The 13,063-nt window shown below is 39.2% G+C and overlaps 1 protein-coding gene across 3 annotated transcripts in view; it reads left to right on the forward strand.

The window, feature by feature from the left end:
• Window positions 1–13,063, forward strand: part of MELK (maternal embryonic leucine zipper kinase) — a 34,783-nt gene that overhangs the window by 11,605 nt on the left and 10,115 nt on the right. For 2 of the 3 annotated variants that reach the window (XM_089510854.1, XM_089510835.1), the window contains exons 8-11: window positions 1,097–1,195; window positions 7,108–7,176; window positions 8,054–8,152; window positions 9,990–10,076. In XM_089510854.1, the coding sequence (XP_089366980.1) occupies window positions 1,097–1,195; window positions 7,108–7,176; window positions 8,054–8,152; window positions 9,990–10,076 (354 nt within the window). The remainder of the gene's footprint in view (window positions 1–1,096; window positions 1,196–7,107; window positions 7,177–8,053; window positions 8,153–9,989; window positions 10,077–13,063) is intronic. The other variant, XM_089510845.1, reaches the window with a different exon arrangement.

A 13,063-nucleotide genomic window follows, 5' to 3' on the forward strand; every position in this document is an offset into this window, starting at 1 on the left:
CCCACAAAATTGCCTCCATGTACATTTGCAGTTAAACTTTCAGAAGGAGTAAAATAATTCTAATGTGGCATATGCCTCAATGAAATTTGTGGATATGGCGTCTTACTGCATCTTGGAGGTGCAGTGCTGAACAACCCAGCTTCAAAGCTGTGTTAGGTGGGTGGAGGGCTTGTTTTTCCAGTGGCGGGTTACTGAGTTCCTCCAAACTTCTACAGAATTACAGGAGTGGTTGCAGCTCCTCCTCCTCCTGTTCAAAGATTGTGAGGAAAGTGGGTTCATACCACTCACCTGGGGTTGCACATTTACCATGATGAGTGTGCCAAGCAGAACTCTAGTCTCCTGATGGTAGGACAGTGTCAGAACTATGTATGCATGGATTCTGTCAGAGTTCTGATAATGTGTCCAATAGATGAGTAATTGTTTCATGGTTGCTTTCTTTCTTTTTCTTCCAATAATGAACTTTGTTATATGCATGCTTGAATGGGACTGATGAGTGGGCTAATAGTTGCTGAGATTTATGGGAAAGCAGATAGGTTAATTGGCATGGGGAGATAGGATATGTGCAGTGGCTAGGATAGTTATTGGAGCAATAGGTTTTGGAATATGTGAGATATGGGCTGCGTCAGGTTGATGTCTGGTAGTAACATAAGGGGGACAGATGGTGGAAATGCCTGAGTCTGAAAGAGATAGAGTTGGTGAGAAGGTTTAGAAGGAGGGCTGGCTAGTAGGGGGGAATAAGCTAAGATGCAAGTTTTGGTGCTGAATGGAGTTTGGATTCATTAGGGTTTTAATGTATTGCTTGGCTGTTGGGGGTCAGTTCTGGCTTAAACGCTGACTGGTGAATTTCTGACTGTGTCTTCAATAAAGTTCTCTGCTGTTTCAACATACTGAACTCTTTGATGTACAAAGGTTCTGAGTTTGCTCAAGTCTGACAGGCAGTTAACTGAACCTCACAGGTTGGAGGCACCAACTTGCTATGCTGTCTACTGTTGAACTGACTGTTAAAGATGTGTTAACATGTATAAGGGCTAAGCACTATGTTGTGTATTAAGCTGCTTTCCATGATTTTTATTTATTGATCTGCTTATTATCCTAGGCAGATATCTGGAGTATGGGAGTTCTTTTGTATGCTCTCCTCTGTGGATTTCTACCATTTGATGATGATAACGTTATGGCACTCTACAAGAAAATAGTGGTATGTATGTATGTATCCTGGCCTGCATCTGGGAGTTTATTTCCAGGATTCAGACCATCTTTAAGCATGCTGCTTGGAAGCTTCTAGTGTTAAGGGCTTTCTTACAATCATTTTACAATCCAAATGCTTGTTTCTCTTCTCTCTCCCTGCCTCAATCATCTGTTAGGCAGCAGCCAAGTTGTGCCACTGTCTTATCAGGAGGGTATAAAATATCTCTTGCTGTGTGTTGGGCAGCCTTGAGGGAAATCTGTTAAATGTGTCCATGCATGACAAGAGGCCAGTATGGCAGTTTCACGATGCACAGGCACTTGTGCTGTTGTAAGCACCCACATAATTTAATCTACCCAGGACAGTTTCTTCTCCTGAACCCTGGCCAGGTGTGTAATTTCTGTTTTTCATCTAGATGTATTGTTCTTGGGGTGATGTTTTCATTTTCTGGCCACATCATGGAGTGAAATGAAGGATACAGGCCTCCTGTAGAGTGGAAAACTTGGTTATTGTCTAGAGGCTGTGTTTTTCGCCTGTCTGCTCTCCTGCTACCTCAGTCCTTTTGCTTGCCTGAGCAAGAATCTAGGAAAACAAGCATCATAGTAATGAGGCCAAACTCTATCTGCATCTAAATTTGATGGCTTATTAAATTTCAATTATGATCACAATTTCTTTTTTAAAAAATAATGTCATAAATAGGCTGACGTCAGCGCCTTAAAAAGATGTGCATGTTTAGCTTCAAATGCACTTAGCAATTCAGTTGACACTTGGCTGTAAATCCAGTGATATGTGTGCAGAACTGTCTGCAGTGATTCAGCCAGTAGCCAGTACTAAATTTGGTTGTAGCTGTAATTAGTGGGACCACTTGCCAGTGGTAATTTATTAACCTGAATTACTCTAGGTTTTCAAAGAGCCAGCATCTTGTGTGCTTTGCATGCATTCTAAGGTAGCAGTCAAGAAAACTCAGTTTGTCACCCTGGAGCAACCTTTCCCAACATGATGTCTCCAGATGTTTTGGACTACACTACTCAAATATTGCTATCCAAGACTATGCAAGCTGGGGCTGATGGGAGTTAAAGTTCAAGAAGGCACCTGATTGGCAAGTTATTTATGTACCAGGCACCAGGCTAGATAAACATAAAGCAGTGCCATCTGTGTGAGAGGGACCTACTCGAAGGGAAATGGGCATTTTCAACCTACTACATTGAAATCTGTAAAGTAACACACCTTGGATTTGAATCTAAAATTAAGAATGGTAGCCAAAATGGATCATGCCAAGCAGCAACTCCTTGTTAGCATGAAATTGCAGTCATGCTCCTTAACTGGTTTTTCAGACAAGCTAGTATTAGGGATTTATTTTGATAAGAAATCTAAACTGAAAACATACTTGCCTACTGAAATGTAATTTTGGGTTATACTTTTATAAACCAGAAATTCTTCTTTCTTAGTTCCCAATTGTATAGCCATTGATTGAATTGTATATCCCATATGATTACAGTATATTTCTTTATTTAATTCACAAATATTTGTACTTCTTAGAGCTAGTATAGGTTAAGTCTCCCTTATCCAAAATGCTTGAGACCAGAAGTGTTTTTGATTTTGAATTTTTTTGGATTTTGAAATATTTGAATATAAATAATGAGATCTTGGAGATGAGACCTATGTCTAAACATGAAATTCATTTGTATTTTGTATATATCTTGTATACATAGTCTGAAAGTAATTTTTACACAATATTTTTAAACAATATTGTTACCAAGATGTTTCAGAAAGCAAAGATGTTACCATCTCAACCACCCATGCCGACAATTTTAGATTCTGGAATATTTTGGACTAATGGATAAGGGAGACTTGACATATAGTAATTTGAGTGTTGTAATATGATTCTGGAGACCAGGGTTTGAATCCCTGCTTGGCCATGGAAATCCACTGGCTGATGTTGGGCAAGTCATACTCCCTTAGCCTTGGAGGCAAAAGCAGACCCCCTCTAAAGAAAATCCCATGATAGGTTTACCATAGGATCACTGTAAGTTGAAAATAACTTGAAGGCACATAACACTACAGCGAACATCTGCCTACCAGTTACTGTCTTGTATATGTAGAAACTGAAACTATTGTCTTATTTTGAGACTGGCCCCAGTTCAGTTACAAACTGATAAGCAGTTTGCTATTAGAGGGATGAGAAATGAATGCAACTGTATTTTTCATAAGGTAATATCAAAAGATGCTGCTGAATTCTGCACTCTTAAGAACAGTTGTTCCTGAACAATTGTCAGTGAAACGGAAAGATAATCATCATCATCATGATTAGTTCACAAAACACTTAAAAAGTCCTAGGCTCTGCACAATGATACAACACTAAGACATTTGCATAACAGGGAAAAGGTACTTATGGAATCGTGGGAGAGAAGAAGAATTCTTATTTTATATATGGAGTTAGTATCCAAACTGCATTTCTTAAATACTCATAGAAGTGACATTTTAAGTCAGTATTGTAAGTGCTGCTTCTTTGTAACTCTGGGCTCAGCAGCTATACAGAGTCATACAAATTGTCTTAAAGATAGGAGCAAACTTAGAAATAAAGTTTAATAATAATAATAATAACTTAAGGAAGCATATCTTGAGGTCTTATGAATCATGTGAAAATGGATTGTATGTCACAGAAATTGATTACACATCATATACTGTAACAACCAGATACAGTAGCTATGGACTGTTGTCCAAGCAGTTCACAGAAAAGAAAATGCAGTTTTCAAAGACAATTCACTTATTTGTGGAGAAAATCACATTTTTTCTGTAGGAAGCTTGCTTCCTGTGCAATCATATTGTCTTAGCAGAATGCGATGTTTTCTGCAAAGCAAATTAAATGCGGGGTGGAGAAGGTTGCATGTAGTAAGTCTCAGACAGCAAGGATTCTTGTTGTGTAGGATTTTCCACATCACAGTTTCCCAAGACTCAGGAAAATCTCCTTTTCTTCTCTTGTTTGAATATTTTGGAATATTCTTTCCTTCCCTAATGATACCTAAGAGTCACATCTGCTGATTTTTGTCTCCCCCAGTCATCTGTAATATGCTTTTGCATCCACCACTTTGGGTGACCAGAAGTGATGTGTCACTCCTGGTGGATTTTGAGGCTGTTTTGGAGGGATTTTGATTATTTTGGGAATCATGAAATAGAATTTCTGATTGTATAAAAATATTTTGCCGTGCTTTGGAGGGAAAGTGGGGGATTTGTAGGTTGGATTTTTTTGGAGGTGCTTGGGGGGTTATAGATTCAAATGGGAACTAGATGGCCCTATTGGACCACTGCAGGGCTACATGAGGCACAAGGGTCAGTTGATTTCCACCTGTGTCCTAAATCTGACATGGCGTTGATGCTGTGATGCCAGAACCATGAAACTTTTACCCCTCCCCTCTCTCTTATAGCCCTTAGTATGGCTTGGAAATCAGTAGCTTCCCAACACAATGGAACAGATTTGGGGGGGGGGGGGCTGTAGAAAGGGAGATTGGCCAATGTCATCAGTAGCATGGCAGCAGTTAAAACTGACCATGATATAGAGAAAGATCCATAAGAGTTTTCAGTGACTTTGGCCATGAATGTGATCCTCCGGTCAAAGCCATTGTAGATATGAAATGCTGAATAATGTGATTAATCAATTTTTATTGTCCATGCCCACTGAGAGAATAATAACTTGCCTATAAGAGTAGGATAATATGGCTGCCAAATGCCCTTGCCACAAATAGAGGAGTTACTTTCATTCAGGTTTCTGTTGATGCAAAATTCAGAGTTCTCTAACAAATTATTTAAGCATATACATTTTGCCTGTGTCCGTTTATTGTGTGCCCGTAATATGCCTTCAGTCTTTACTTCTGTTGGTTTTAGATTCCTACAGAACAAAACAGCTGTTAAAATTTATTCCTGGAAGTTGGTCATTGGACCTTCAATGGAAGCATGCAACCTGTTGATATGAAATAGATACTTTAAAGAGTTGTTCCAGAGGCCTAAATATCCCCAGTCCAATATCTTCAGATGTGATGGGCTGCTACAGCTTCAACAGTTATAGTCCAGCACATCTGGAGAGCAGATATTTCCACAGTTGTACATATTTCACTGTTGTGACATCTATGATGCAAGTACATATTGACTTGTGGTCTGTACTTTATACTCCTTAACATCTAGTGATATAGTACATACTGTTAGAACAAAAACAAATGTTCCCATGGAAAGAGTCTTGTATCTCTTAGTGATAGAACTTCTCTGTCTTTAAAATTAGTGGTTGTGAAAACCTCTAATAACATAATACAGCCTGCCCGCATCATACGCGGGCGCGCCTTACGCGGCTTGAGCATACGCGCTCAAGCCATGGGGGGAAGGGGCGGCGCGTCCCATTCAATTGAATGGGTGCGCGCGCCCGTTGCGCCCTGTGTGCCGCTGTGCCGCCATGCATGAGCCCCATTGTTTACAATGGGGCTTGAGCATAGGCGGAATTCGCCTTACGCGGAGGGATACGGAACGGATCCCCGCGTAAGGCGAGGGCCCACTGTATCTAGAAAAAATATATGGGCATGTTACAATAAAATCATAATCTTAAATTGGGTAGGCAAAATGCAGCCCTCCAGACTGAACCTCACCTCCCAGCATTCTTCAGCATTGGCTATACTGGCTAAAGCTGCTGGGGATTGCAGTCCAACAACATCTGAAGGGCTGCACCTTGTCAATTTCTGGTGTGAGGTTTTGGTAGAGAACTGAAATTGGTTGAAGTCCAACATGATTGAAACAATTAGATGCTTGTCAGGAGACCAGAGCTCACTGTACTGTAGATATCATGGAGCCTGCTCTTTTTTGTGACTTGTTGGTGGGCTCTGCTGCTGTGACATTAAATATAAATACTGTGTGAGGAGCTGACTGAAGTGGTGGGAGTGCCCCAGTTAAAGGTATTGTAAGCCATACCTCTTTAATGGACCAAAACAACACAGCCTTTCCTTCCTTCTACTTGGCAGCTTTCTTCATTGCTTCTGAAGAGCCAATAAAGAGGCTCCTTAAAATCCTCACAAAAATGTCTAAAACTTGTGGAAAGCTTTAGTAACCTGAAAATTACAACATTTCTTTAAACAACAAACTAAATTTATTTTTACATGGAGATGAAAGGGGAAGGCCTTGCTGATGGATGGGTGGCATTGTTTGAGGATGAGCTGAAATGAATGAGATTCCTTGGCAGCTGAAGTCCTAGTGCCACAAGATAGCTCAAGGGCCTTAAACTCCTGCAATTCTCTTTTGTCACTTACTTGATTATTGCATGAAGGCTACTTCTTCTATGGACCTGGTGACTTGGTAACCATCTGTGATGATGTCCCATGTACTCTTCAGTTGATGGTGACACTGATAAATCATTTCTAGCCCTTCCATCAGAGATATCTTACGGCCCTATCAGAAATCACGTAGAGTTGGACCTGCCCCTAATTTAAATTTCAGCAGTGGGCATGTGGAATAAAACGTCTTCAACTCATCCAGAGCAATGAAGTGGTATTTTCAATGATTGAGTGCTATGATGCAAACAGTGGAAAACTTCAATCATGTGGCATGTTGGATATTACACTGGCTATTAACACTGAATTTCATTCACGCTCTTTGATTTCTCTCTCCTAAAGATGAGAGGTTTTATGGTTTAATTCTTGTCTGCTTTGGACTTAAATCTTCCACTGCATTGATGCTCACTTCATTCTATTTAATGTTTCTATTCCAACTTGCCCATCACTGGTCAAGCTCTGTTGCTGTTAAGCTTCATGTCTGACCCTTGAAAGTAACGGATATGTTTTCAATTGTCTGCAAAGGGGTTATGAAAAATTACTGTGCTATTCTACCAATGACTGTGGTAAGTTTCACCAATTCAGTTATAATGAATGGTCAACTTATTTTCTTTACAGAGAGGCAAGTATGAGATTCCAAAATGGCTCTCACCTGGCAGTGTGTTGCTTCTGAACCAGATGCTGCAGGTAAACAAATACAGAGGGTGTTCTACTACAATACCAGAGGCTTGTGCCATGATTTTGACCTCTTTTCCTGCCCCAGTTCTATTAAACTCCTCTTATTTGAAATGGACTTCCTGTAGGGCTTAAGGAACTGATGAGAGAACACCTTGACACTTATTTCCTGAAATACAAGATCTGAGGTTCCCCTGATACATCAAGTATCCTATTGGACAAAGTGGTTTGTGAGATGCTTTCAGAAGAGCACCAAGGAGGACTTGAAGGCTATACATCTCCTCCATTGTTTAGTATCCCAGCAATGAATACTAAATTATGCTGCAATTACACATGGAGGCTCCATTTAGGTATCAGTACAAATGTCCTCCATCAATTTGTCTGATCCATTTTTGTTGCTTTAAACCTTTTGTATAAATAGAAGAAACCTGGAAGACTTGTGTAGTTGTACTAGAAATCATAAATAAATTTCTCCATCCCTCTATTGAACTTCCTGTTTCTTTAAAAACAACAACACCTGTGCTGTCCAAGAGAACTGGCAAGAAAGGATTTTCCATTTTTTCTTCCAGGGATACAGTTTACTGATAATCATGTTCTCCATGGCAAAGATTCCCATTCTTGAAGAGTGGACTATAAATGCTTCACACACACACACACACACTCTGTATATTAAAAATCAAATAAATGGCATCCCAAAAATCATTTACTTGTTTTCAGCATCCTGAGCAGTGAAAGAACATAATAATATTAATGAAAACAAACAGCCTAGATATTTATTTTTTTGGCTCATAATTATACTGTCCTTTTTTAACAGAATGATAAAATGTGTTGGCATATACATATTTGTAGTTGCAATTCTTTGAAATGCATTTATCCTCTTATCCACTAGGTGGACCCAAAGAAACGGATAATGGTTAAGCATCTCTTAAATCACCCATGGCTCATGCATGGCTACTCCTTTACTGTCCAGTGGCAAAGTAAATACCCTGTGAGTAAACTAATTCTTGTGAATGAGAATATATAACAAAGCTGAACCTAGCCTGACTCGGTACAGGAACAAGACTAACAGTCTGTCTCAGGGGGAGCATACCACTAAGCATGGGTCCTTTTACTACGTGTTCTAAATTAAGACCTCAGTGAAAAGTACCATGGGGTTCTTCCCTGACTTTGAGCCAGCTGGCAAATGTTGTGTGTTTCAGCCCGTGAGACAGCCAGTGCCGGCCTCTCATGGGCATCTGCCAGAGGGCAAGCTGTGCCATTATTCTGGCATTTTCTTGTTAGCTCAGGCTCTCAGACAGATTGCACCTGAAACTCACTGCATCTAACAACTGTGGGACTGAGGAAAGTTAATTCTGGGGTTGCAGAATCATCCACTTGGCATGACCAGGAGGTTCTGAGAATTGTAGTCCAAAAAAGAAACTTTTTTCAAGCTCCTCTTGCTTTATCACTGAGCCATAGTTGCCTTAAACTTGCTTAGAAACGTTTTCTATGCATAACATGGCAAGTTAAAATTATGCCTTCTGGGCAGATGTTTTCAGAACTCAGACCTTGGTACAACATGGCTTAAATCTTCAGCAGGATAAGCAGTGGATCTGTTTGAAAACTCCATTAAAGAGATAGACCACATGAAATTATTCTGGCTCCTCAATGTCCATTGAGTGTCACTGTTTCTCTACTCTATAAAATGTTTGCTTTATTTCTGCTTGGCTACATGTATTTAAACAGTTCTTGTTTCCATCTTTTCACTCTGTACCCTGAAGGAAGAGTGTGCTGTAGCATCAGGAGATACAGCAAATCATCTAAAATTATAGCTCTAATGAAGAAATTAGTGCTAGTACAGTGGACCTGCCATATTGGCAGGCTAGATATTCTTGGACTCTAGTGTCCAAGGATTGCCCTGCCCTATTATTGACAGTGGCAGCACATGCATGCAACCGCACACATGTCACTACCCACAGACTGTAATGGGGCTTGAGTATGCCTGTACTCATCTGTGAGGAGGGGGTCTGTAACATATGAAGGTTGGGAAGGGTGCACTGTAACATATGAAAAGCAGACAAACATACTAGTTCCCAAAATTTCAATAAGTTAAGGCTGCAACATTATGTTGAGTGATCTACAATAAGTGGGTAAGGCTATGTTGCAAAAGTCATAACTTTGAAGAGAATTTGGCAAAAGAGGATCTAAATGGAGTGGGAATTCTTACTGGGAAGTATATAAGCACATATGTTATTTGTGGAGACTTTTTAAAATTCTTCTTACACTGTAATCTACCAACTTATCATGGAGTAAGCCCCATTGAACTCAGTGAGGTTTACATTTGAGAAAACATGCCTAGATGTCTAGGATTGCATTGTTAATGTGGAATTGCTCAGGGGTTGTTCCTAGCTTCGAAACACTAAATATTCTGTCTAACATTTTTCGGATGATTTACCCTCATCTTCCTTCGCTCCCCTTGTCAAGTTCAGTACAGCCCTTGCCCAATTGTGCAGATGACGAATTTTAATAAATCCAGTATATGTTATAAATCCTAATGTAGTCCTGTTTATGATTGCCCAGGTGAACTTTATAATCAAGAATTTGGATGGTGAATTGACATATCTATAGGGTTTTGTTTACCCCAATGCAGATATTTTGTCAATAAGTATATCGCCAGTATAGTTAAGAGAAAAATATTCTGAGGATCTGTCAATTAAAATATACTGAATAAGATGCAAAAATATGCAATATACACAGTGGCAAAGAGATAATAGTTATAACTTTTAAAAAAATGAGACAGTGAATGTCAGAAATTTAACATCAGTGTTTAATTAACCTTTTTAAAGCTTGGTCGTCTAGATGAAGATTGCATAACAGAACTTTCCGTATTTCACAAATGTAGCAGAGAAACTATGGCAGATGTCATTTCAGAGGTAATATTTGACTTTAATAATAATTGTTGAATAAGCCAAGTGGGCCAAAATTTATTTGTTCACACAGGTAAAACTAAATCTTATACAGTGGTTCACAAAGCTAATATCTCTATTTTAATATTAATTTAAATCCTCAAATACAAGTGCCTCATACTCTAATTTTGTACTATTCTTTCACTAGCATTGAAGCTGTCTAACATGCGGATTAAGAGCTATAAGCTATAATTTCCCTTTGCTTTAGGCCAAGGGCTTCTCATCTATTAAAAATAACATTGGGTTGCTTTAAAGTTCTCTTAGGGCTCCATGTCCGATCATTGCCAGCAGACTACCTTCTCCAGTTCTGTGGGAAATGTTGAGACTGTTAGGCAGAAGGCAGATCTGAATCTAGTGTTTTATTTCTGGATAATTAGCAGATCTCTGGCTATTTTTTTTAACAGTAAGGGATTATTCCCCATCCTTATGTATGGATGTGAGAGCTGGATAATTTAAAATAGCTGATAGGAAAAAAATCAAATCATTTGAGATGTGGTGTTTGAGAAGAGTACTGAGAATGCCATTAGTGCCCAAGAAGACAAACAAATCGGTTCTAGAACAGATCAAAGCTGAACTCTCATTGGAAGCTTAAGATGACTAAATTGTGGCTGTCATGCTTTGGACATGTCATGAGGAAAAATTAATCAGTTGGAAAAAATATTGACACTACGAAAGGTGGAAGGAAATAGGAGAGGAAGACTGCATGCCAGATGGTTAGATACAACCAAAAAGACCACAGACCTGTGCCTATAGGATCTGAGCAGAGAGGTAGAGGACAAGGTGTCTTGGAGATGTCTCATCCCCAGGGTTGCCATGAGTTGGGCTCAACTCAAAGGCAACTAACAACAACAAAGGTCTGATGCTGATGCTGCTGAAAAATTCTTGTGCTCAGAACTCTTAAATTTTTTTAACTTACTCTGGTGGATTTGGGGGTTATAGTGTAAAAGAAAAAGTAAATTGTGTGAATTTAGAAACTAGCTACCTCTATTGTAAGATAAGGTCTTAGGCATCTTATATTTTGATGATTTACTGGTTCAATTGCTACTACAGTGTTGTGACACCATCTGGGGGCCAGAGGTGAAAGACCAAACTGGATCATGTGATCTGAACTATCAGGGGATTGACCATGACTCTTAAGTAACTAATCAGATGGAATTACAGAAGTACAGTGGACCTGCTGTAATGTTGGGATAGCAATCTGCAGACTGGAGGTCTGCAGCTCACCATCCCCCATATTGTCCAATGATGGTGTGGATGTGCACACATCACTGGCCATTGAATAATATGGGGCACAGCTGTCTACATTTTTCATATCTGGGATGACACCCCCACCCCCCGGATGAAAAAGGCCCACTTTAACAGATTTCTGAATTAGTCTATGCTTCAGGTCCTCATTTCCTCTTTGCCTGATCCAGTATCCAGCCTGTGTGCAAGCACATCTTCTGTCCCTTTTTAACCTCCTTTGTCTTTGTCAGAATAAGACCCCAGTTGCAACTGGACTTAAAACAAGTTTTCAGATTTCACATAGTTATGATTAGGTTTCTCCACCAACCACATACTTTCTGAATAGTGTTTGTGGGAAAGCTGTATTCCTTGGCTGCATCCACACTGCAGAAATAATCCAGTTTGATACTTCTTTAACTGGAGTGGTTCAAGGCTATGGAATTCTTGGAATTGTAGGTTTGTGAGACAATTACCGTAGTCTTCTCTGTCAGAGAACCTTGGTGCCACAACAAACTTCAATTCCCAGAATTTCATAGCATTGAGCCATGACAATAAAAGTGGTGTCAAACTGGATTATTTCTTTCCCTCCTTGAAACTGAAAAGGTGGAAAGCAACTACTTTAAACAAATGTATCTATAAGGAATCAACTTGAAATGGTGTCTATAATGACTTAGTTTTTCTATATTGCAAAGAAAGAGCTCCCCAAACCTTGGTAAGAAGTAGCAATGAAAAAGCCTTCCTTATGTCAGATACATTGTTTATTTAACAACTACAAATTTATTTACATTAGCCAGCCAGGATTTTGCATTCAACCATAAATAAATCCATTACCATATTAAAACAGATAAAATGGAACAGTTAAATTGGTAATAAAACATAGAAAATAAGACTAAGATTATATTTTGTCACTAGACAGTTTAAAAGTTTCTTTTTGCCAGAGCTAACTTGATATACTTGACTGATTGATAATTATTTGTATGTATCTTTATTATGTACACTGTATATCAAATTCTGCTGTCTGGCCTCTGGTCTTAAACTTGTGGTTTTTTGCTATTTCTCTGAAGATGCTGGGTTATCTAACTTTAAAAAAAGACTCCTACATTTGCAATAGTTATAGTTATGACTGTTGCAATGGATTATGAGTATGGTTAGTACACACATAGGGTATGGTAGGCCTATCTATTAATAAAATGCAATAGGTGTATGTCTAGGCCACGTCTAGATTACACCCCAGCAATTCTCTTTATCTTTGTTGATTAAAAGGAATGGTAGGCTACACAGTTCTTCAGGAAATCTTGTCCTCATTACTGACAATTATGGATCCTCTGTTAAACTTCTGAGGAACCATAGAGTTCCAGTTTGAAAACCACTGGCTAAGTAATTGCTCTCTTGCAACTGTCCCAGTCAATATGGTGTGTGTCGCTGTGTGTGAGAGAGAGCAGTGATACATAGAAGTCACTAGCGTCCACATCTCTTTGGAACATCTTGCAAATCTAAATTCTTACTGCTCAGGCTTCCTCTTCATGGCAATCAGCTGCTTATTTCATGGTAAGAATTTGCATATTTCATGGCACATTGACTCGAAAAGTACAGACTGTTTTACAATTATAACATTAATGCAGTAGAGGCTTGAGGCAGAAGGCAAATTTCACAGAAATCTCTAATCATAAAGGGGAGGGGTGGAATTAATGTGGTTCTGATTCTAAATGGACAAATGTATTCAACTAGAC

The sequence above is a fragment of the Sceloporus occidentalis genome, unplaced genomic scaffold (assembly GCF_023333645.1).
Source record: "Sceloporus occidentalis isolate IW3139 unplaced genomic scaffold, rSceOcc1.0.p SCAF_1, whole genome shotgun sequence".
Lineage (NCBI taxonomy): Eukaryota > Metazoa > Chordata > Lepidosauria > Squamata > Phrynosomatidae > Sceloporus > Sceloporus occidentalis.